Source organism: Schistocerca cancellata, chromosome 3 (genome assembly GCF_023864275.1).
Source record: "Schistocerca cancellata isolate TAMUIC-IGC-003103 chromosome 3, iqSchCanc2.1, whole genome shotgun sequence".
In the NCBI taxonomy this organism is placed as follows: domain Eukaryota; kingdom Metazoa; phylum Arthropoda; class Insecta; order Orthoptera; family Acrididae; genus Schistocerca; species Schistocerca cancellata.
The window spans coordinates 135,728,702-135,755,005 of NC_064628.1; the positions used below are offsets into that span (position 1 = coordinate 135,728,702).

A 26,304-nucleotide genomic window follows, 5' to 3' on the forward strand; every position below is an offset into this window, starting at 1 on the left:
ATCTAGGAATTTCCATTATTGTTAGGAGTGTTTCCTCTTTGTTATGTAGACAAAGCCTGCATCCTGGAACCTCTGATTTCTTTGTCATTTTGCTGATGGTACACTAACGTCTAATTTTACAAATTGATTTCTGATGAATTGCAGTGCACCATATGAGAATTTTTTCCCCCCCCCCCCCCATGAACCATGGACCTTGCCGTTGGTGGGGAGGCTTGCGTGTCTCAGCGATACAGATAGCCGTACCGTAGGTACAACCACAACGGAGAGGTATCTGTTGAGAGGCCAGACAAACGTGTGGTTCCTGAAGAGGGGCAGCAGCCTTTTCAGTAGTTGCAAGGGCAACAGTCTGGATGATTGACTGATCTGGCCTTGTAACAATAACCAAAACGGCCTTGCTGTGCTGGTACTGCGAACGGCTGAAAGCAAGGGGAAACTACGGCCGTAATTTTTCCCGAGGGCATGCAGCTTTACTGTATGATTAAATGATGATGGCGTCCTCTTGGGTAAAATATTCCGGAGGTAAAATAGTCCCCCATTCGGATCTCCGGGCGGGGACTACTCAAGAGGATGTCGTTATCAGGAGAAAGAAAACTGGTGTTCTACGGATCGGAGCGTGGAATGTCAGATCCCTTAATCGGGCAGGTAGGTTAGAAAATTTAAAAAGGGAAATGGATAGGTTAAAGTTAGATATAGTGGGAATTAGTGAAGTTCGGTGGCAGGAGGAACAAGACTTCTGGTCAGGTGACTACAGGGTTATAAACACAAAGTCAAATAGGGGGAATGCAGGAGTAGGTTTAATAATGAATAGGAAAATAGGAATGCGGGTAAGCTACTACAAACAGCATAGTGAACGCATTATTGTGGCCAAGATAGATACGAAGCCCACACCTACTACAGTAGTACAAGTTTATATGCCAACTAGCTCTGCAGATGACGAAGAAATTGAAGAAATGTATGATGAAATAAAAGAAATTATTCAGATAGTGAAGGGAGACGAAAATTTAATAGTCATGGGTGACTGGAATTCGAGTGTAGGAAAAGGGAGAGAAGGAAACGTAGTAGGTGAATATGGATTGGGGCTAAGAAATGAAAGAGGAAGCCGCCTGATAGAATTTTGCACAGAGCACAACTTAATCATAACTAACACTTGGTTTAAGAATCATGATAGAAGGTTGTATACATGGAAGAACCCTGGAGATACTAAAAGGTATCAGATAGATTATATAATGGTAAGACAGAGATTTAGGAACCAGGTTTTAAATTGTAAGACATTTCCAGGGGCAGATGTGGACTCTGACCACAATCTATTGGTTATGACCTGTAGAGTAAAACTGAAGAAACTGCAAAAAGGTGGGAATTTAAGGAGATGGGACCTGGATAAACTGAAAGAACCAGAGGTTGTACAGAGTTTCAGGGAGAGCATAAGGGAACAATTGAAAGGAATGGGGGAAAGAAATACAGTAGAAGAAGAATGGGTAGCTCTGAGGGATGAAGTAGTGAAGGCAGCAGAGGATCAAGTAGGTAAAATGAAGAGGGTTAGTAGAAATCCTTGGGTAACAGAAGAAATATTGAATTTAATTGATGAAAGGAGAAAATATAAAAATGCAGTAAATGAAGCAGGCAAAAAGGAATACAAACGTCTCAAAAATGAGATCGACAGGAAGTGCAAAATGGCTAAGCAGGGATGGCTAGAGGACAAATGTAAGGATGTAGAGGCTTATCTCACTAGGGGTAAGATAGATACTGCCTACAGGAAAATTAAAGAGACCTTTGGAGATAAGAGAACCACATGTATGAACATCAAGAGCTCAGATGGAAACCCAGTTCTAAGCAAAGAAGGGAAAGCAGAAAGGTGGAAGGAGTATATAGAGGGTCTATACAAGAGCGACGCACTTGAGGACAATATTATGGAAATGGAAGAGGATGTAGATGAAGATGAAATGGGAGATACGATACTGCGTGAAGAGTTTGACAGAGCACTGAAAGACCTGAGTCGAAACAAGGCCCCCGGAGTAGACAACATTCCATTAGAACTACTGACGGCCTTGGGAGAGCCAGTCCTGACAAAACTCTACCATCTGGTGAGCAAGATGTATGAAACAGGCGAAATACCCTCAGACTTCAAGAAGAATATAATAATTCCAATCCCAAAGAAAGCAGGTGTTGACAGATGTGAAAATTACCGAACAATCAGTTTAATAAGCCACAGCTGCAAAGTACTGACACGAATTCTTTACAGACGAATGGAAAAACTAGTAGAAGCCGACCTCAGGGAAGATCAGTTTGGATTCCGTAGAAATACTGGAACACGTGAGGCAATACTGACCTTACGACTTATCTTAGAAGAAAGATTAAGGAAAGGCAAACCTACGTTTCTAGCATTTGTAGACTTAGAGAAAGCTTTTGACAATGTTGACTGGAATACTCTCTTTCAAATTCTAAAGGTGGCAGGGGTAAAATACAGGGAGCGAAAGGCTATTTACAACTTGTACAGAAACCAGATGGCAGTTATAAGAGTCGAGGGACATGAAAGGGAAGCAGTGGTTGGGAAGGGAGTAAGGCAGGGTTGTAGCCTCTCCCCGATGTTATTCAATCTGTATATTGAGCAAGCAGTAAAGGAAACAAAAGAAAAATTCGGAGTAGGTATTAAAATCCATGGAGAAGAAATAAAAACCTTGAGGTTTGCCGATGACATTGTAATTCTGTCAGAGACAGCAAAGGACCTGGAAGAGCAGTTGAACGGAATGGACAGTGTCTTAAAAGGAGGATATAAGATGAACATCAACAAAAGCAAAACAAGGATAATGGAATGTAGTCGAATTAAGTCGGGTGATGCTGAGGGAATTAGATTAGGAAATGAGGCACTTAAAGTAGTAAAGGAGTTTTGCTATTTGGGGAGCAAAATAACTGATGATGGTCGAAGTAGAGAGGATATAAAATGTAGACTGGCAATGGCAAGGAAAGCGTTTCTGAAGAAGAGAAATTTGTTAACATCGAGTATTGATTTAAGTGTCAGGAAGTCGTTTCTGAAAGTATTTGTATGGAGTGTAGCCATGTATGGAAGTGAAACATGGACGGTAAATAGTTTGGACAAGAAGAGAATAGAAGCTTTCGAAATGTGGTGCTACAGAAGAATGCTGAAGATTAGATGGGTAGATCACATAACTAATGAGGAAGTATTGAATAGGATTGGTGAGAAGAGAAGTTTGTGGCACAACTTGACCAGAAGAAGGGATCGGTTGGTAGGACATGTTCTGAGGCATCAAGGGATCACCAATTTAGTTTTGGAGGGCAGCGTGGAGGGTAAAAATCGTAGGGGGAGACCAAGAGATGAATACACTAAGCAGATTCAGAAGGATGTAGGTTGCAGTAGGTACTGGGAGATGAAGAAGCTTGCACAGGATAGAGTAGCATGGAGAGCTGCATCAAACCAGTCTCAGGACTGAAGACCACAACAACAACAACATATGAGAATTTATTGTAGTAAAATAGTAAAACAATCCACAAACTGAAAGGGGGGGGGGGGGGCAGATGCTTACCAGAGGCTGAGCTTTGGTCTGTAAACCGAAGAGTGGGCTGTTGAGTCTCCACTCTGTCTAACCTGTAATGTTGCAGGGAACACCTACAAGCTCACAAACTTATAATATGTCATATGAATCAGTGGTTACATAGTGTGCAATATGTGTTCACTTCCCACTAAATATGTTCATGCTAAACAGAATACAGAAATTAGAAAATGATGTAGCTAATGCAATAAATGCACATGTGCAGGATCTACATAGCCACTGCTAGGTGGGCAATTGATACATAGTTATAATGAGCAGCAGTTGTTGTGTTTTTCCAGGAAGGGCCACTTCTCCCTACCAAAAGCTGTACTTGTACTTCAATTTACAGAGCTGTGGAGAGTAAACTGTAATGCATGTTATTATTACATTAGTAATTCCCGGGGGGGGGGGGGGGGGGGGGGGGGGGGGGGGGGGGGGGGGGGAACTTTCTATATTTAAGTTTCAATTTCTGTAAGAGTATGCAGGGTTTCTTTCCTAAGAGTCATCAGGTGCATTTTCTTTGGTGTTTTGGTAGATATTTTTTTGCAATGGGGAGGAAAGCATTGCTTTCCTTCAACATTGAGCATCACATGAAAGATGTGATGAGTGATATTTGCTTGGATTGACTCCTGCTACATATTGAAAGCGGATATGGAGGTGCATGTGGTCAGCACACTGCTCTCCCAGCTGTATGTCAGTTTCCGAGACCAGAGCCTCTACTTCTCAATCAAGTAGCTCCTCAGTTTGCCTCACAAGGGCTGAGTGCAACCCGCTTGCCAACAGCGCTAGGCAGACCGGATGGTCACCCATCCAAGTGCTATCCCAGCCCAACAGTGCTTAACTTTGGTGGTCTGACAGGAACCGATGTTACCACTGTGGCAAGGCCGTTGGCATTACAAAAATAATATTACAAATATCTGCTGAAATACAAGAGAAAATGCACCTGATGACTGTTTGGGGATATACCCTGTATATAATTTTATTCCTATTTTATCACTTTCTGTTCGTACCTAACATTGTCCCTTCTACTGCATAGTCTTCCAGTATTTAAAAGTGAAAACTGCTACAATCTGTTAAAATGCAATGAAGTCTTGTTACCTGCTATTACTTCTCTTACAGCCTGACACTCAGACATCAATAGCAATACCCCCACAACAGATAGTTCTTCCACGACCAACATTCTGGAGCAGATTTAGAGACATTGGCAACAGTATAGCACTAATAGCAGGTGCTCTCTATGCATTATATCTGTTCTATAAGGTAAGTGTTCCTTATGATGACTGATGCAAAATTTTTGGAAGCTGTGTTTCTTGATGGTAAATTATTTGGAATATATTGATGCTTCCTTTTCTAAAATAAATTAGCTTCAACATTAAATGCTTTACTGATTTGCAAGTTCATTAAAAATTTTCTCTGGCTACTGTACCACTATGATTATTTATGAGATCAAATAAATGAAATACGAGGGTCATTCCAAAAGAAATGCACACTATTTTTGTAAAAATACAGTTTTCATTCCACATGTGTGAAAGTTTTACAGTGTGTAGATACATCCTTCTCGCTTATTTTCGAACTTAGTTCAACCTGTTCCCGTGAGTGACGCCGCCACAGCATGTCTTAAACATGGCTGCTACACTTGACGTTCATCAGAAGCAACGTGCTGTCATAGAATTCCTGTACTGTGAAAACGAGACAGTGGGAAACATCCACAAGAGGTTGAAAAAGATGTATGGAGATGCTGCTGTCGATCTCGGTACAGTTAGTCGGTGGGCAAGCAGGTTACGTGGTGAAAGTGGGCACAGCAATATTGAGGATTGTCCTCACAGCGGCAGGCCTCGTACTGCACACACTCCAGACAATGTGCAGAGAGTTAATGAATTGGTGACTGCTGACAGATGCATCACAGTGAACGAATTGTCATGCTACACTGGGATAGGGGAGGGAAGTGTTTGCAGAATACTGAAAGTGTTGGCATTAAAAAAGGTTTGTGCCAGGTAGGTTCCCAGGGTGTTGACAGTGGCTCACAAAGAAACAAGAAAGACGGTATGCAGCAAACTTTAGGAACAGTGCGAGAATGGTGGAGATGAATTTCTTGGAAGAATTGTGACAGGTGATGAAACATGGCTCCATCATTTTTCACCAGAGACGAAGAGGCAATCAATGGATGGCATCATGCAAATTCATCGAAGAAAAAAAAAAATTCAAAACCACACCTTCTGCTGGAAAAGTTATGGCTACGGTGTTTTTCGATTCCGAAGGACTCTTGCTTGTGGACATCATGCCAAGGGGAACAACTATAAATTCTGATGCATATGTGACGACACTGAAGAAACTTCAAGCTCGACTGACTCGTGTTCGACCACATCAGCAAAAGCAGGATGTTTTGCTGTTGCACGACAATGCACGGCCACAAGTCAGTCAAAAAACCATGGAAGCGATCACAAAACTCGGATGGACAACACTGAAACACCTGCCTTACCGTCCTGACCTGGTTCCATGTGACTATCATCTCTTTGGGAAACTGAATCTTTGTGGAACAAGGTTTGAAGGTGATGACTCCCTTGTGCATGCTGCCAAACAGTGGCTCCAACAGATTGGTCCAGAATTTTACCATGTGGGTATACAGGCGCTGGTTCCAAGATGGTGTAAGGCAGTTGAGAGAGATGGAAATTATGTGGAAAAATGAAAATATTGTTCCTAAAGGATGTATCTGCACACTGTAAAACTTTCAAACATTTAGAATAAAAGATGGATTTAAAAAAAAAAAATTGTGCATTTCTTTTGGAGTGACCCTTGTATAACAGATAGCACTGCGAAGGTGATGAAATGTGTAGTCGTATCATTAAATATATAGGCAATGATGTTAATACATTTTGCGCAATGATTATGGGGAAGGTTTTTGAAGGTATTACTACCACCTATAATACTCTGTTAGTGGAACTTGACACTAGTTACCATTCCTTCACCTTTACAGTATTCTCTCCTTGATTCATATGTGATAGATCTAATCCCAGTGGACATATCATATGAAAATATATCAGAAGTACCAGTGAATAGTTTTTTTGTAAGCAGGGTATATGTCACATAGGTAATGCCAAAAGGTTAGGTGTCTATTAATCATTGGGACTTCAAATGTACGCCGAGTGATGGTCCACTTAGGGAAATGGCAGCAAGGGACAGGAAAGGACACCAGGCGCACTCAGTGTGTATGTCTGTGGATCTCGCTCAATGTGTTGAAGAGGCTATTTCAGCAGCCATTGGGGAACAGGGTGCAGCCAACTACAGATTGTGGCACACGTTTGAACAAGTGATTCATGTTGTCTGGGCATTTTTGGGTCATTGCAGTGACTTGAAACTGGTTGAGAAGGTCGACCTGTGTGTGGAGTCTCAACAAAGCTCACAGTTGCAACGTTGTCACCAAAACTGATCGTGGCCCTTTGGTTCTTAGTTGAATGGAAGGACTGAACCAGGGACTTCAAAAGTTCTGCGACAAGCTAGGCTGCGACTTCTTGGAGTTAGGCCATAGGATTTAGAACTGTAGGGTGCCCCTAAATAGGTTAGGTGTGCACTGCACATCAGATGCTGGTAGTCAGCTAACTGTGTGTGGGGTAATAATAGCTGTAGAAAATCCAGACGTGTCAGTGTAAGATCTAAAGAAATGCCTCCCACAGGCGAGTGTGTTAAAACCTTAATGGTAAACTGCCAAAGCATTCGCATCAAAGTGCCAGAGTTTGAAGCGCTCATGAAAAGCAGTGAAGCTCATGTAATACTAGGTAAAGAGAGCTAGTTGAAAGCTGAAATTGATAGCAGTAAGATTTTTGGAGAAAATTTAAGGGTATACCGAAAGGATAGGCAAATGGGAAATGGAGGTGGTGTATTTGTCGCAGCAGACAAAAAAATCGAACCCACCGTGATAGGAATTGAAGCTACACCTAAGATTGCTTGGGCAAGACTCAATATCAGGGATGGATCCTTCTATCACCCACAGACTCATCTCCTGATGTAACAAGATGTAACAAAAAACTTCAGAGAAAATCTCGGTTCACTTCTATGTAAGTCCCCCAGTCATACTGTAATTATGTGTGGGGACTTCAATCATCCAACAGTTAATTGGGATAATTACAGTTTTGTTAGTGGTGTATGTGATAAAACTCCCTGTGAAACTTTACGAAATGCCTTCTCTGAAAACTACTTAGAACTACTCATGATGGAAATATATTTGGTCTAATGGCAACAAATAGACCTGACCTCGCTGAGGGTTTACACATTGAAAATTGTATCAGTGACCATAGTGTGCTTGTGGCAGCAATGATTAACAAAGTACAAAGGACAACTAAAACAAGCAGAAAGATGTATATGTTCAGTAAACTAGATAAAAAAATCAGTTATGTCATATGTCAATGAGGAACCTGAAACCTTCAGCACAGGTCAGGAGCTTGTAGAGGAACTGTGGCTCAAGTTCGGAAGAATAGTTGGCCACACAGGATAGATATGTACGCAGTAGAACAGTCCACAATGGGATGATAAACAGTCAATGTAAATAAACTTCTAAAGAAACAGAAATTACTGCATAATAGGTCTAAAACAAAGAGGAGGGCTACAGATAGAGAAATGCTGAATGAAATGCGTTTGGCTGTCAAGAGAGCAATGTGTGATGCCTTCAATGACTTCTGTAGCAGAATATTACCAAATGGTCTTTCACAGAACCCAAAGAAATTCTGGTTGAATGTAAAGGCTGTTAGTAGCATCAGAGTTAGTGTCCAGTCCCTAGTGAATGTTGACAGAAATTAAGGTCGAGGCTAGCAAAGCAAAATTTGACATGCTTGAAATGGTTTTCAGATGTTACTTTACAAAGGAATACCCAGGAGAATTGCCCCAATTTAATCCTCCTATCGCTGAAAATATGTGTGAAATATGTATTAGTGTCTGTGGTGTTGAGAAACAGCTGAAATCATTAAAATTGAATGAAGCTCCTTGCCTCAGTGGGATCACTGTCAGATTCTATGCTGAATTTGAGGCTGAGTTAGCCGCTCTTATAACCATAATCCATCATAAATCCCTCAAACAAAAAACTATGCCTAGTTGTTGGAAAAAGATACAGGTCACACCCATCTACAAGAAGTGTAGTGAAAGTGATCCATCAAACAACTGTTTAATTTCCTTGACAGCAATTTATTGTAGAATCTTATAACATATTCTGAGCTCAAACATAATGAGTATCTGGGACAGAATGAGCTCGTCAATGCCAACCAGCATGGTTTTTGATAACATCGATCATGTGAAACCCAACTCGCACTTTTCTCACAAGACATACTAAAAGGTTTGGATCAGGACAACCGTGTAGATGCAGTGTTTTTTTATTTCTGAAAATCATTTGACTCAGTACTGCACCTATGCTTATTGTCAAAAGTACAATCATATTGGGTAGCAAGTGAAATTCGTGACTGGATTGAGAACTTTTTGATAGGTAGGACACAACATGTAATCTTAGATGGAGAGTCATTGTCAGCTGTAGAAGTAACTCAAGGTGTGCTGCAGGAAAGTGCATTGGGTCCCTTGCTGTTTGTATTGTATATTAATGACCTAGCATACAATATTACAGTAAAATCAGGCTTTTGCAGATGCTGCAGTTATCTATAATGAAGAACTATCTGAGAAGCTGCATAAATATTCAGTCACATCTTGATAATATTTCAACCTGGTACAGAGATTGACAACTTGCTCTAAATGTTCAGAAATGTGAAATTTTGCTTCACTAAATGAAAAAAATGTAGTATCCTATGACTATAATATCAACTGTTCACTGTTGGAATTGGCAAAATCAAATACATGGGTGTAGGATTTTGTAGGGACATGAATTGGAATGATTACGTAGTTTCAGTCATGGGTAAAGCAGGTGGCAGACTTTGGTTTGTTGGTAGAATACTGGGGAAATGCAATCAGTGTACAAAAGATATTTCTTACAAATGACTTGAGCAACTGTTCTAGAATATTGCTTGCAGACGAAAGGTCGCATGTCTGTGTAATGCATGGGAGAGTATCTTAGAGATTCTGAAGGAACTGAAACGGCAGACTCTTAAAGACAGATGTAAACTATACCAAGAAAGTCTATTAAAAAAGTTTCAAGACCCAGCTTGAAATGATTTCTCTAGGGATACACTACAATCCCCTACGTATCACTCACACAGGGATTGTGAGGAAAAGATTAGAACAATTACTGCACATGCAGACTCCTTCATCAGTCGTTCTTCCGGTGTTCCATGGGTGAAGGGAACAGGCAGAAACCCTAATAACAGGTGCAATGAAACATACCCTCTGCCATACACCTCACGGTGGTGTACAGAGTATAGATAAAGAACAAATATCTGTAGTTATAGAGGAAGATTAGTGGTTTTGTTGTAAGCCTGGAGCAGGGGAGGGAGGGGGGATTGTATGATAGTGGTTCTATTCGCCCCCACTTTAGGTCTGACATTAATATACAAAGCAGGTGTGATAAACACAGTTGGTAACTTCCAAAGAAACGAACTTAGGTCTTCTTTGTGTGAGCGAACAACAAAAACAGCTTCAGAGTCCTGCAAAGTTACAGTTCGGAAGTTTGACCAAATTGCAGTCTTAAATACAACATAAAGTTTTCCAATTACTTGAACAAGTTAAGTTCTAAAATAGGAACGAAAGGTTAAAGTCCAGAATTTTAAGAGTTTTTGGCAGACTTTCCATTGATAATGGAGTCCTGACAAGAGAACGATATAAGTTCTCTAATATTGTGTGTATACTACCAGCATTACATCTACATCCATACTCCGCAAGCCACCTGACGGTGTGTGGCGGAGGGTACCTTGAGTACCTCTACCGGTTCTCCCTTCAATTCCAGTCTCGTATTGTTCGTGGAAAGAAGGATTGTCGGTATGCTTCTGTGTGGGCTCTAATCTCTCTGATTTTATCCTCATGGTCTCTTCGCGAGATATACGTAGGAGGGAGCAATATACTGCTTGACTCTTCGGTGAAGAAACTTTAACAAAAGTCCATACCGAGCTACTGAGCGTTTCTCCTGCAGAGTCTTCCACTGGAGTTTATCTATCATCTCTGTAATGCTTTCGCGATTACTAAATGATCCTGTAATGAAGCGCACTGCTCTCCGTTGGATCTTCTCTATCTCTTCTATCAACCCTACATGGTACGGATCCCACACTGCTGAGCAGTATTCAAGCAGTGGGCGAACAAGTGTACTATAACCTACTTTCTTTGTTTTTGGATTGCATTTCCTTAGGATTCTTCCAATGAATCTGTCTGGCATCTGCTTTACCGACAATCAACTTTATAAGATCATTCCATTTTAAATCACTCCTAATGCGTACTCCCAGATAATTTATGGAATTAACTGCTTCCAGTTGCTGACCTGCTATTTTGTAGCTAAATGATAAGGGATCTATCTTTCTATGTATTCGCAGCACGTTACACTTGTCTACATTGAGATTCAATTGCCATTCCCTGCACCATGCGTCAATTCGCTGCAGATCCTCCTGCATTTCAGTACAATTTTCCATTGTTACAACCTCTCGATACACCACAGCATCATCTGCAAAAAGCCTCAGTGAACTTCCGATGTCATCCACAAGGTCATTTTTGTATATTGTGAATAGCAACAGTCCTATGACACTCCCCTGCGGCACACCTGAAATCACTCTTACTTCGGAAGACTTCTCTCCATTGAGATGACATGCTGCGATCTGTTATCTAGGAACTCTTCAATCCAATCACACAATTGGTCTGATAGTCCATATGCTCTTACTTTGTTCATTAAACGACTGTGGGGAACTGTATCGAATGCCTTGCGGAAGTCAAGAACCATGGCATCTACCTGTGAACCCTTGTCTATGGCCCTCTGAGTCTCGTGGATGAATAGCGCGAGCTGGGTTTCACACGACAGTCTTTTTCTAAACCCATGCTGATTCCTACAGAGTAGATTTCTAGTCTCCAGAAAAGTCATTATACTCGAATATAATACGTGTTCCAAAATTTTACAACTGATCGACGTTAGAGATATAGGTCTATAGTTCTGCATATCTGTTCGACGTCCCTTCTTGAAAACGGGGATGACCTGTGCCCTTTTCCAATCCTTTGGAACACTACGCTCTTCTAGAGACCTACGGTAGACCGCTACAAGAAGGGGGGCAAGTTCCTTCGCGTACTCTGTGTAAAATCGAACTGGTATCCCATCAGGTCCAGCGGCCTTTCCTCTTTTGAGCGATTTTAATTGTTTCTCTATCCCTCTGTTGTCTATTTCGATATCTACCATTTTGTCATCTGTGCGACAATCTAGTGAAGGAACTACAGTGCAGTCTTCCTCTGTGCAACAGCTTTGGAAAAAGACATTTAGTGTTTCAGCCTTTAGTCTGTCATCCTCTGTTTCAGTACCATTTTGGTCACAGAGTGTCTGGACATTTTGTTTTGATCCACCTACCGCTTTGACATAAGACCAAAATTTCTTAGGATTTTCTGCCAAGTCAGTACATAGAACTTTACTTTCGAATTCATTGAACACCTCTCGCATAGCCCTCCTCACACTACATTTCGCTTCGCGTAATTTTTGTTTGTCTGCAAGGCTTTGGCTGTGTTTATGTTTGCTGTGAAGTTCCCTTTGCTTCTGCAGCAGTTTTCTAATTTGGTTGTTGTACCATGGTGTCTCTTTTCCATCTCTTACGATCTTGGTTGGCACTTACTCATCTAATGCATATTGAATGATGGTTTTGAACTTTGTCCATTGATCCTCAACACTATCTGTACTTGAGACAAAACTTTTGTGTTGAGCTGTCAGGTACCCTGTAATCTGCTTTTTGTCACTTTTGCTAAACAGAAAAATCTTCCTACCTTTTTTAATATTTCTGTTTACGGCTGAAATCATCGATGCAGTAACTGCTTTATGGTCGCTGATTCCCTGTTCTGTGTTAACTGTTTTAAATAGTTCGGGTCTGTTTGTCGCCAGAAGGTCTAATATGTTATCGCCACGAGTTGGTTCTCTGTTTAACTGCTCAAGGTAGTTTTCAGATAAAGCACTTAAAAAAATTTCACTGGATTCTTTGTCCCTGCCACCCGTTATGAACGTTTGAGTCTCCCAGTATATATCCGGCAAATTAAAATCTCCACCCTGAACTATCTACTCGAAATATTTTCCAAATTATCCTTCAGGTGCTCAGCCACAACAGCTGCTTAGCCAGGGGGCCTATAGACACAAAATGGTAGATATTGAAATAGACGACAGAGGGATAGAGAAACAATTAAAATCGCTCAAAAGAGGAAAGGCCGCTGGACCTGATGGGATACCAGTTCGATTTTACACAGAGTACGCGAAGGAACTTGCCCCCCTTCTTGTAGCGGTCTACCGTAGGTCTCTAGAAGAGCATAGCGTTCCAAAGGATTGGAAAAGGGCACAGGTCATCCCAGTTTTCAAGAAGGGACGTCGAACAGATGTGCAGAACTATAGACCTATATCTCTAACGTCGATCAGTTGTAGAATTTTGGAACACATATTATGTTCGAGTATAATGACTTTTCTGGAGACTAGAAATCTACTCTGTAGGAATCAGCATGGGTTTAGAAAAAGATGATCGTGTGAAACCCAGCTCGCGCTATTCATCCACGAGACTTAGAGGGCCATAGACAAGGGTTCACAGGTAGATGCCGTGGTTCTTGCAAGGCGTTCGATACAGTTCCCCACAGTCGTTTAATGAACAAAGTAAGAGCATATGGACTATCAGACCAATTGTGTGATTGGATTGAAGAGTTCCTAGATAACAGATCGCAGCATGTCATTCTCAATGGAGAGAAGTCTTCCGAAGTAAGAGTGGTTTCAGGTGTGCCGCAGGGGAGTGTCATAGGACCGTTGCTATTTACAATATACATAAATGACCTTGTGGATGACATCGGAAGTTCACTGAGGCTTCACTGATGCTGTGGTGTATCGAGAGGTTGTAACAATGGAAAATTGTACTGAAATGCAGGAGGATTTGCAGCGAATTGACGCATGGTGCAGGGAGTGGCAATTGGATCTCAATGTAGACAAGTGTAATGTGCTGCGAATACATAGAAAGATAGATCCCTTATCATTTAGCTACAAAATAGCAGGTCAGCAACTGGAAGCAGTTAATTCCATAAATTATCTGAGAGTACGCATTAGGAGTGATTTAAAATGGAAAGATCTTATAAAGTTGATTGTCGGTAAAGCAGATGCCAGACTGAGATTCATTGGAAGAATCCTAAGGGAATGCAATCTGAAAACAAAGGAAGTAGGTTACAGTACGCTTGTTTGCCCACTGCTTGAATACTGCTCAGCAGTGTGGGATCCGTGCCATATAGGGTTAATAGAAGAGATAGAGAAGATCCAACAGAGAGCAGCGCGCTTCGTTACAGGATCATTTAGTAATCGCGAAAGCATTACAGAGATGATAGATAAACTCCAGTGGAAGACTCTGCAGGAGAAACGCTCAGTAGCTCGGTACGTACTTTTGTTAAAGTTTCTTCACCGAAGAGTCAAGCAGTATATTGCTCCCTCCTACGTATATCTCGCGAAGAGACCATGAGGATAAAATCAGAGAGATTAGAGCCATACAGAAGCATACCGACAATCCTTCTTTACACGAACAATACGAGACTGGAATAGAAGGGAGAACCGATAGAGGTACTCAAGGTACCATCCGCCACACACCGTCAGGTGGCTTGCGGAGTATGGATGTAGATGTACACAAATGTACATGTACATGTACACAAATTACTAGTCTTTAAAACTCCAAATCTGTGTGTAATCCTTAATACATTTTTACCTTTCACAGAGATTCTTACACTCATTTTTCTTTGGGAAGAAAAAGAAGAAATCTCTTGAAGATTCTATTGTGGACTTAGAGAAATCATTGACAGGGAAAGTAAAGAGTGTGCAGGATGATGTGAAGAAAACTAGTATTGAAATTGGACATTTAAGCAACCTAGTACAAAATGCAGATACAACAAGTAGGCACATCCAAGATCTAAAGGCAGAGTTCTCCTCACTCAAGAGTGTGCTTCTTAGTGGGTAATGTATCGCATAACATACTATTTTCTTATAACAAATTTGTTATGTTGCTAAAGGATTTATTAGAATATTACTAATCTGCACCAGGTAAAGTAATGAAATCTGCATATGTGTTTCATATGATCTGTAACTTTGTTCTTAGATATTTAATCATTAATAATATCATTGGTTCTTATAGTGGTGCTAATATTCTGATACTTCAGAGTAAAATGTACAATATCTATTACCCTACCTACCTTTCTGTGGTGCTCTCTGGTGCTGGTGCTGCTGCTGCGTGCATTTGTGTGGTAGCAAATGCTGACTAGTCAGAGATATTTGTATTGTTAGCACATACAATATTCTATCAAAATATAATAAAAATGATGCATATCTAATGTAAATACAAGACACTGAAAGAAAAAATGGAATATCATCAGATGACATGGAAATCGCTGAAATTAAAGACTAGATGGATACAAGGCAATGTTGTTGTTGTTGTGGTCTTCAGTCCTGAGACTGGTTTGATGCAGCTCTCCATGCTACTCTATCCTGTGCAAGCTTCTTCATCTCCCAGTACCTACTGCAACCTACATCCTTCTGAATCTGCTTAGTGTATTCATCTCTTGGTCTCCCCCTACGATTTTTACCCTCCACGCTGCGCTCCAATACTAAACTGGTGATCCCTTGATGCCTCAGAACATGTCCTACCAACCGATCCCTTCTTCTGGTCAAGTTGTGCCACAAACTTCTCTTCTCCCCAATCCTATTCAATACCTCCTCATTAGTTACGTGATCTACCCATCTAATCTTCAGCATTCTTCTGTAGCACCACATTCCAAAGGCTTCTATTCTCTTCTTGTTCAAACTATTTACCGTCCATGTTTCACTTCCATACATGGCTACACTCCATACAAATACTTTCAGAAATGACGTCCTGACACTTAAATCTATACTCGATGTTAACAAATTTCTCTTCCTCATAAACGCTTTCCTTGCCATTGCCAGTCTACATTTTATATCCTCTCTACTTCGACCATCATCAGTTATTTTGCTCTCCAAATAGCAAAACTCCTTTACTACTTTAAGTGTCTCATTTCCTAACCTAATACCCTCAACATCACCCGACTTAATTCGACTACATTCCATTATCCTCGTTTTGCTTTGCTTTTGTTGATGTTCATCTTATATCCTCCTTTCAAGACACTGTCTATTCCGCTGAACTGCTCTTCCAAGTCCTTTGCTGTCTCTGACAGAATTACAATGTCATCGGCGAACCTCAAAGTTTTTATTTCTTCTCCATGGATTTTAATTCCTACTCCAAATTTTTCTTTTGTTTCCTTCACTGCTTGCTCAATATACAGATTGAATAACATCGGGGATAGGCTACACCCCTGTCTCACTCCCTTCCCAACCACTGCTTCCTTTTCATGCCCCTCGACTCTTACAACTGCCATCTGGTTTCTGTACAAATTGTAAATAGCCTTTCGGTCCCTGTATTTTACCCCTGCCACCTTTAGAATTTGAAAGAGAGTATTCCAGTCAACATTGTCAAAAGCTTTCTCTAAGTCTACAAATGCTAGAAACGTAGGTTTGCCTTTCCTTAATCTTTCTTCTAAGATAAGTCGTAAGGTCAGTATTGCCTCACGTGTTCCAGTATTTCTACGGAATCCAAACTGATCTTCCCTGAGGTCGGCTTCTACTAGTTTTTCCATTCGTCTGTAAAGAATTCGTGTCAGTACTTTGCAGCTGTGGCTTATTAAACTGATTGTTCGGTAATTTTCACATCTGTCAACACCTGCTTTCTTTGGGATTGGAATTATTATATTCTTCTTGAAGTCTGAGGGTATTTCGCCTGTTTCATACATCTTGCTCACCAGATGGTAGAGTTTTGTCAGGACTGGCTCTCCCAAGGCCGTCAGTAGTTCCAATGGAATGTTGTCTACTCCGGGGCCTTGTTTCGACTCAGGTCTTTCAGTGCTCTGTCAAACTCTTCACGCAGTATCGTATCTCCCATTTCATCTTCATCTACATCCTCTTCCATTTCCATAAGGCAATATGGTTCTGTTTTATAAGTGGTAAAATATTTCTGAGTGGCTACATCTTCGAAATTGGAGTTAATTCTAAGGGCCTTCATATTAATGAATACTGAACTCAATAGCTCTTTGAAAGCTATACCACAGTAGTGTATCTGGAGACACTCAGTCTAATAGTACAGGCAGTGTGCGCCCTGCCACAAGGAACGATCTTAAGTTTTGTCATGTAGTTAGAATATTAATGAGTTTGTTATATTACATTAGTCATATTCCATACATCCCTGCATGCTTAAGACCTCAACCATGTGTACCCAAAGAATTCTTTCATCATCATCTTCCTTATTCATGGGTCTCTGATGTATGTAAAGAAGTTACATATGAACATTTAATGCAATGTATTTGCAAAACTGTGAAGGGACATTAAATTACTGTATTACAGTACTGATTCTAAGTGCACATTAAGGTAAACATTAGTAAATTTAAGTGTTTATGTGAAGATACTCTTCAACAGAGTGGAAGGAGTTGTCCAATAAAAAGTACTTTAATTCAGTCTTAAGTGCCACTACATTATCTACATGACATTTAATGTGCTCAGGTAGTTTGTTGGTACATATGTAGCCATTTATCTGACTCCTTTGTCTACTAATGTTAACTCCTGGAGGTCTTTGTAGAGGTTATTTTTAATCCTAGTATTATACTCGTGCTTTGTGAAAATAGAAATGGTAATGACGAGAGACATGAATGGATATGTCAAGAGTGGAAATGTCAAACATTGTAAGTGGCTTCTTCTTCTTCCTTTTTTTGCAGTGCTGTTGTGATGTTGGTTCTCTGTTGCACGTCCCTAGACTTGTTCTATGTGCCAGATGTAAGTGAAAATGTTTCAGACATAACCTTATTAGATGGCACATGGTAGAAGAAAGGTAAGCAGGACCTTCGTTCTGCAAGATTTACACAAGATTGTCGAGTCAACTGAAGCTGTGAACCCATTTCATGTAATTCCAGTGCATACAACTGGCTTCTTTGGGTTTAAAGGTGCTGCTGAAACATGGTTGTGAATGAAGGCATGTGAGATCTCCAAATGAAGTATATTAAAGAGTCTTGTACTCATCCATCTTGATCTGAAACAGAGGAATGAAAAAATCTTAATGTATTTAAAAGAGGAAAGACTATGGCTGATGTACTCCATGCTGTACTTCACCTGAGAGAGACCAGCTATGTAAAAAAAAAAGGGGGGGGGGGGAGCTCGGGAAAAATCTCATTTTTTGTCTCGGTAGATGAAAAGTGGTTTGTTTACTGAGATGTAATGCATCGTCCATTGCTGGGCACAGCTGAGAATGTATGCCATTCCCCTATTCCCTTATTCTTACTGCTTCTCCTCTTCCTACTACTCCACTCAGCTTGTAGTCAGTGCTGCCAACACTTCTTGCCGCTAGCCTATGTGAGTCAACGAGCATTTCACTCTCATTTAGTATATGGCAGAAAGAGTCAGTCATCAGGAATTGTGAAACGAACCCTGTCGTCTAGGATCATGTACCGCAAAGAGTGAAGATTCACCATGACATGGGGAAATTCACAGCCGTCCATTGTGCTGAAGGAGGCTTAAGCACTGTAGTGTGAGAGTGAGACAGCCGAGAACCTAGATTGTAGGGAAACCCCATAGAAGCTGTTTGTGGCCAGGGAGATGTAGCAGTGTTAAGTATGGCGGACCTAAGATGGGCCATAAAGGGACACATTTATGAAAACTATTTAATTTTTAGGGAATGAAGCCACAGTAATTTTAATTTACCATCCTTCATAAATTTTCATGGTGATCCCAATAAAACTTGAGTATTGATAATATCTGTAATAGTTTAGGATTTACTGCTAAAGTGAAATTAACAAGTTCTGTAACAAAGACCTGAATGCTAAAATCTGAACGCTTTGGTCTACATTTCATATAGAAACGCATCATTTAAATGACAAATGTTGTAAATCTCAACTTTGTAATTTTATTTGTTTAAAAGATATAGTACATTTAAATTATCAGTAATTTCAATTACACATCAGGTCATCATTGCCCCCACACAAAACATATTGAACAATGACAGCATGACACCTTATTGAATCATTATGTAATAGAATATTTGTTGTAAAGTTTAGTGCGTAATAGTTAACTTTGTTCTTTATTTATTTATAAGAAAGCACCTTGGTGCAAGACTACTGGCCATGACATTCAGAGTTGTGAAGGAAATTGTATTGGTTTTATGTAAAAGAATTTAACATTTATTATGTAATGGATATTATTGTTACTTTATTTAGAATGGAAAGTGGCCAAGCTGTGAATATTTAAATATGTTAAAATGTAAAATAATCTAGAACAAGCTGTAGCCCATCAGATGGATGGCTTCAGGAAAGGGAACTGCATTAGTCAGTTGAGTGAGGATGTTCGGCGCGCGGGAAACGTGGCTGGGGACGGGCAGAGGGACAGTGCTGGTGGAGACACGAAAGCAGATGGTCGATCTTTTGGTAGATAGGAAGTGAAATGATGTAGAAAATTTCACGTTGTGTGGTATCGGGACATAGTCTCTAGGCGGTGAGCTGCCGCGTGCCTGGTGTGAACTCTTAACTTTTCACGTAGTTAATGAAGTGGAGTATTGGACTTGTAATTCGCGATGAGATTGTGAATGATCAAACTGTATCAAATGGATATGTGCTAGAGTGTAATAGTAATTCTAAATATGACAATGTTGGCTATTAGTTTGATTTCTGAATAAACATTATTCTAACCAAATCGCGACTGTGTGGCCTACATCTTTTATGGTTTGTTAATTTAACTCCTGATATTATTACTGTTGTTACACATTATATTAATGTTGTATGTTTCATACAATTTCGCAAAGTTGCCATCAGCCAGACAATTTAACCAAAGGGGCAAAAGTGTCTAATTTAGAGCATGTAATGCGATTCGTGTGGTTCAACCCCGACGAGTTTGAGCAGAGACGTTTCGATGAAGAGGAACTACATGTGAGCCCGAACATCTTTGGGATGTTAGCTCGCACCTAGCAGCCACTGACGAGAGGCAGGGAGGTGTGAGGAGTCGTTTGTTTGGATCTAATTCTCAGAGATTGTTGATGCAGTGGCCAGAGATGGCGGTTAAGTGTGTGTGTGTGTGTGTGTGTGTGTGTGTGTGTGTGTGTGTGTGTGTGTGCGCGCTCTCATTTTCTGACAAATGCTGTGGCTGAAATTTTAGTTGTGGGATTGTGATTCTTTTGTGCTTGCTTGTCTGCGGCTCAGCAATCGTCTTTACAGTAAATTGGTTGTTATTCTTATTAGTATTGATTCTCACAGTATTTATGCAAGTTATCTGTTGCATGGATTGATCACTATGGTCTCATTTCATCAACATCTGTGACATGTGAATAGCTGACCATATGGGTTGATTCCCATGACTGGCCAAAATCTCAAGCCATTTCTGCGGATATCTGTAATGGATCGGGCCTGCTGATCTGAAGCCCATCGTTTCCCACTAACATGCAGGCCCTGCCCATCAGATCTAGTCTCAACAATCTACCCACAGGCTGGTTATGTTTGTGTGTGGCATAATGCATCAGTTTTTTTTTTTTTTGATTTATCCATAGACCTAGGACTGAGGTGCTCCTCGGCAGGCCAGAGGCCACGGGTGATGGATTTCAGGAATTGAGACTGTCTCACCGCAGTTACATTGTACAGTGTGGCATTTTATAGACATTTTATTAATTTTTGAATACATTATGGGAGTAACAGTGATCAATGTGTTACAAATATTACAAATATTTACTATTAAAAACAGTCTTGATCATGATTTATTAATTAAAGTGACCGGTCTCAACCACTACTGTGGTCATCTTCAGACCATTGAGTAGGAACCTCTTTGTGCTGGAGAATCACTAGTGAAGATGACCACAGTAGTGGTCGAAACTGGTCACCTTAATTAATAAATCGTGATCAAGACTGTTTTTAGTAGTAAATATTTTATTTATTGTAGAACATTTGGCACTTCGATAGTAGTTTATATTAGAAAGTGTGGATGAGAAGGAGAAGAAAATTGTGGCAGTTGTTGGCAGTTTGTATGCTATATACTCATGTATTTCTAAAAAAAAAGGGGGTGGGGGAGGAGGAGGAATCGCACAATACCTGAAAAATAATAGACATAACACAGCGGGTAATAACTGACAATAACAAATGTAGTAGAACCAATATTTTATTGGCAGTCCTCAGTAGTGCTGGTTTACACAACTCTTCCATGCCTTATACAGTTCTTTCAAGAGGCCTACGTGTTCTTGAGGCTATTTCTGAAATCAGTGAAAGTATTTTAAAACTGCCTTGCGTCTCTGAGAAAATCTGTCTTTTTGTCACTGGATGTGTCTCATTTTAGTGAAATAAAATAACATCAGCAGTGTTAATGAAACTCGCATACCATTTAGCTTGCTTTCTCCATCTAAAAATGGTTCATTACAAAAGATGTTGATGTTAGTACTTAAGATTTTTGCTCCACAGGGGAGAAATACGGAAGTTCTTACATTTTTTTGTCAACTTATGTCTTTACTTACCCTTGAGATCTCAGTATTTGTCAGGGGAAAAATGCTAAAACTTGTCTGGAAATCGGGGAATTTCACTTTTTGAAACCCTGTTACTGCTTTATTTCTGTATTTGTATTACCACAAATAAAACGTAGTGCCTCAGTGTTAACATCACTTGAAACAAAATCTTTCTTATTGGCACTGAGAACCTGTCAGTTCCCTTGTATGGCAGTTAGAATATTCTTAATAAATTATATATTTTCTAATCTGCTTTTTTTTTATATTTTCTAATCTGCTTTTTTTTATTTTTATTTTATATTTATATATATATATATATATATAAAATAAAAATAAAAAAAATGCAATGTACAGGAATAGTATTTTCAGAACACAGATGTGTATCATAAGAATTATATCTTGTGTTAATTCAAGAATATCCTACAGAGACCTCTTAAAAAAAATGGGTATTTTGACAACTACCTCAAAATATACATGAAGAGTGGAAATGTCAAACCTTCTTAGTGCCAAATCCCTCATTTGTCAAGATAATCAAAAACCAATTTTTTGTACCTAACTTATTTGTGTCCAAAAGATTGCTGTATTCTGATACCACAGAATTCAGCTGCTCAATCATCACTGTATATATATATATAGAGACACAAATAAGTTAGGTACAAAAAATTGGTTTTTGATTATCTTGACAAATGAGGGATTTGGCACTAAGAAGGTTTGACATTTCCACTCTTCATGTATATTTTGAGGTAGTTGTCAAAATACCCATTTTTTTTAAGAGGTCTCTGTAGGATATTCTTGAATTAACACAAGATATAATTCTTATGATACACATCTGTGTTCTGAAAATACTATTCCTGTACATTGCATTTGCCTAGAAAATGTTTACATAACTCAATACTGGATAGAAATATGCAGATATTTTTAATTTTGTGTAAGTCAGTTTGTCCCTCTGAAAATCATTAGTGTTGCTTTTGTGTCTGATTGTGTTGATGGAGGTCATGTGGAACTGTTGACTGTGTAACTTTTGATCACACAACTGTTTTCCCAAGCATGTGCAAGTAGACAGCTTGGAAAACTACTAAGTGTCTTTAGGAATCTAGACTACTTTTCTTTACCTCTTGTCTGAAGATACGGAAAAAAAATTTCCTGTGTGATTGTGAGCAGTGAATCTTGGCAGACATTGTAGTGATCACTATTCCTCCTCCTCACCGACCTTCATCTTCTCCAGAGTTAACTGAAGTCTTAGAGTTCAGATAGCCATACCAAACAGAATTGATGGTAAAAACTGTGTACCAAACTGTGACTAAATCTGGAACCTGGCCTTCTGCGACAATGCCCTTGCCAAATCATTTATCCAGGTATGGCTCACGGCCTGGCATAAAAACTTCGGTTCTGCAAGTACCTTCCTGCTATGCTTTTCACAAGTTCTCCTTCATATCTTGCTGGACTAGAAGAAAGTAGGAGAGTGGTACTGACAGTATAGAAACTGTGAGAGCAGGCCTTGAATCACACAAGGATGTTCCCGGGGCAGCTCAGTTGGCAAGAGCATTGCTCAAGAAAAATGAGGCTTTCTCTTTGAGTACCAGTGCAGTGCAGAGGAAGCTTCAAAACAACACACTCCACTACTGAGTGAATGATTGATTCTGGAATATTAATACTAAGGTCAAATAGCATTCAGCATAAATATCTTCATATGTAGCCTTGGTGTGACTTACCGCTTATTCTTAGATGCTACAGATATACGGCATTCTGTGGAAGTTTCCAGTATAACAACCATACTAAAATATTACATATGTTGGTAACAGTCCAATTTATTCACCCTGTGGCATACCTCATTTATTGATTTGCCCCCCTGCAGGTCTGGGGGTTAGAAGAGGCCCGAGGTATTCCTGCCTGTCGTACGAGGTGACTAATCGGAGTTTCACACATTTTGGCATTTATGTGACGGTCCCCTGTAGGGTTTGACCTCCATTCTTCAAAATTTTCCTGAAGAGTGAGTCAATTGACGAAGGGCGCCTTACAAGGTGCATCATGTCCATCGCACATTGAGATCTTTAGTCCACTTCTCATTGTTGCATTGCAGTCCTGCCCATTCTCCATCTCTTGGGCGAGGACACCTTCCTGGGTGTGTTTTCCACCATGTGCTATGCAGTGTCCATTTCTGCATCGACGATGACCATGGACTTCTCTGCACCTGATATCTAGCACAGTAGCCAGTCCGTTGTGGTGGGGCCGCCAAGTACACTGTTGGTTGCAGCCCCCTGACCACACTGATCGTTCTGCTGATGCCTGCGCCGTTAACTCCCCACATGTGCCAAAAGGTAGATGCCCATCCCCCTGGGGCATCGGGACTCCCGGCAATGGCCATCCTGCCAGGTGGCCTTTCCTGTGGCTGGGTGGTGCCCGTGGGGAGGTCCCCTGGTCGGAGTGGGTGGCATCAGGGCGGATGACACGCGATGAAGCGTAGTCTTTGATCACTTGCTGGTGGTGAAACACCAGCAGTCTCTAAGCGATCACAAACTCAATTCAATGCTCAGAAGTACGACCCCAAATCGTTCCCCTCCCTGGCCACACCATGGGAGGAATGTCAAGCTAAGGATGGCATCGGATCTTATTCACCCCGGTACCTTGTATGTTCGAAAGCTGATGGGGAATCTTTCAGGACAATGAAACCTCAGTTTTTTGACTAGCATTTAGAGGACAATTTCGGGAAGGTGGAGGACTTGTCCAAAATGAGATCTGGGTCAGTCTTGATCAAAACAACATCCTCTGTCCAGTCACAGGAGTTACTCGCTTGTGACAAGCTGGGGGATGTTTCAGTAACCATAAGAGCCCCATAAGAGCTTAAATATGGTCCAGGGTATCATATTTCACAGAGACCTTTTTTTGCAGTCGGACGATGAGCTATGCGCCAATTTAGAGCGGCGAGGTGTACATTTTGTCTGGCGTGTCCACTGGGGTTCGAAGGATAATCAGGTTGCCACCGGTGTCTTCATCTTGGCCTTACCCGAGGTCAAAGTGATGGTCTACTGGTGTGATGTCAAGCCCTATATCCCTCCCCTGATGCAGTGCTTTAAGTTCTTGAAGTTCGGCCCTATGTTTTTCCGCTTTACTTCCAGCATGACATGCTGAAATTGCAGACGCCTATCACAACCCAATACTCAATATGCCCCGCCTCCCATCTGTGTCAACTGTGGAGAACATCATTCACCTTGCTCGCCTGACTGCAGGATTCTCCAGAAAGAAAGGAAAATCATGGAGTACAAGACCCTGGACTGACTGACCTACACTGAGGCTAAGAGAAAATTTGAACATCTGCATCCTGTGCGTATGACATCGTCTTACGCCGCCGCTACAACAGTTGTGGCACCATCAGCTCCATCAACCCAGGTCACCTCTCAGAGCCGGAAGGCTACACCTGCCCCCTTGATGGTGGTGGTGGCGTTGGTGGGGGGCGGGGGGGGGGGGGGAGAGGAGGTCCCTTGGATCACTCCCTTCCCAGGTTTCTTCTAGTGGGAAAGATGACACCTGCCAGTGGCTGGAGAGCCCAAAAGCAGCTGGTCGCACGGCTTCACGCTCATCCTCAGTCCCAGAGACTGAGCCAGTGAAGGCCTTCCAGCCAAGGAAACCCAAGGAGCAGCGAGAGAAATCCAAAAAGAAAACCCCTAAGACCAAGGAAATTGGGGTGCCACCCCCACCACTGCTACCTACAAGCTCTGCGACTGAGGATGGGGTGGAGATTTTGGTGTCCACTAAGGACCTAGATCTCGCCAGACCCTCAGACACAGTGGATATAGACTGCTCAGGCAATAAATCAGTGGCAGCAGGTGACTCAGGCATAAATTGCCTAATTGAATGTTCCATGCCTTCCCAGTCTCATGATGTCATCCTCCAGTGGAATTGTGGCGGTTTTTTCCACCGCCTGACTGAACTACGGCAACTGTTAAGCCTTACATCTGCTATCTGCATTGCCCTCCAGGAAACCTGGTTTCCAGCAATGTGGACCCCTGCCTTCTGCGGCTATAAGGAATATTCCAGGAACCATAGAGACTATAATCGAGTGTCAGGTGGAGTTTGCATTTATGTCCTAAACTTGGTCTGTAGTGAACATGTGCCCATTCAAACCCTTCTTGAAGCTGTCACTGTCAGAATAAGGATGACACAGGAAATAACTCTCTGCAGTGTGTATCTTTCTCCAGATGGTGCAGTACCCATGAATGTATTAGCTGCACTGATTGATCAACTCCCTAAACCTTTCCTACTTCTGGGAGATTTTAATGCCCATAACCCCTTGTGGGAGTGGTACCATGCTTACTGGCTGAGGCAGAGATGTCGAAAATTTACTGTCGCAATTTGACCTCTGCCTCTTAAATACTGGGGCCACCACACATTTCAGTGTGGCTCATGGTAGTCAATCAGCCATTGATTTATCGATTTGCAGCCCAGGACTTCTCTCATCTATCCACCGGAGAGCACATGACGACCTGTGTGGTAGTGACCACTTCCCAATCTTCCTGTCACTGCCCCAGTGTCAGGCACTTGGACGCCTGTCCAGATGGGCTTTGAACAAGGTGGACTGGGGAACTTGCACCTCTGCTGCCAGTGCTGAATGTCCCCCACACAGTAACATTGATGTGATGGTTGAGCAGGTGACTAGCACAATTGTTTCTGCAGCAGAAAACGCGATCTCTCGCAGTTTAGGGTGCCCAAGACGTAAGGCAGTCCGTTGGTGGTCGCCGGAAGTCGCTGAAGCAATTAAGGAGTGTCGGCGAGCTCTACAGCGGCATAAGTGGCACCCTTCTCTGGAGCATCTCACAGTCTTTAAATGGCTCCATGCCCATGTTTGCTACCTTATCAAACAATGGAAGGAGGAGTGTTGCGAGAGATACGTCTCCACCAATGGGTGCCACACATCACCTTCCCAAGTCTGGACAAAGATCAAACGTCTTTTCGGGTACCAGGCCCCAACAGCTGTCCCTGGTGTCACCATAAATGGCGAGCTATTTACCAACGCAAATGCGATTGCAGAGCACTTTGCTCGAGCCTCTGCGTCGGAGAATTACCCCCCAGCCTTTCACACACTGAAACGGTGGCTGGAAGGGAACGTCTCTCATTCACTGCATGCTGCATTG

General features: G+C 41.3%; 1 protein-coding gene and 1 pseudogene across 2 annotated transcripts in view; one reads left to right on the top strand and one right to left on the bottom strand.

Moving 5' to 3' along the window:
* LOC126174758 (peroxisomal membrane protein PEX14) overlaps positions 1–26,304 on the top strand; it is a 65,965-nt gene that overhangs the window by 30,595 nt on the left and 9,066 nt on the right. For both annotated transcript variants that reach the window (XM_049921088.1, XM_049921087.1), the window contains 2 exons: positions 4,665–4,805; positions 14,372–14,607. In XM_049921088.1, coding sequence (XP_049777045.1) covers positions 4,665–4,805; positions 14,372–14,607 — 377 coding nt within the window. The remainder of the gene's footprint in view (positions 1–4,664; positions 4,806–14,371; positions 14,608–26,304) is intronic.
* On the bottom strand, positions 4,320–4,437 carry LOC126177460 (5S ribosomal RNA; annotated as a pseudogene).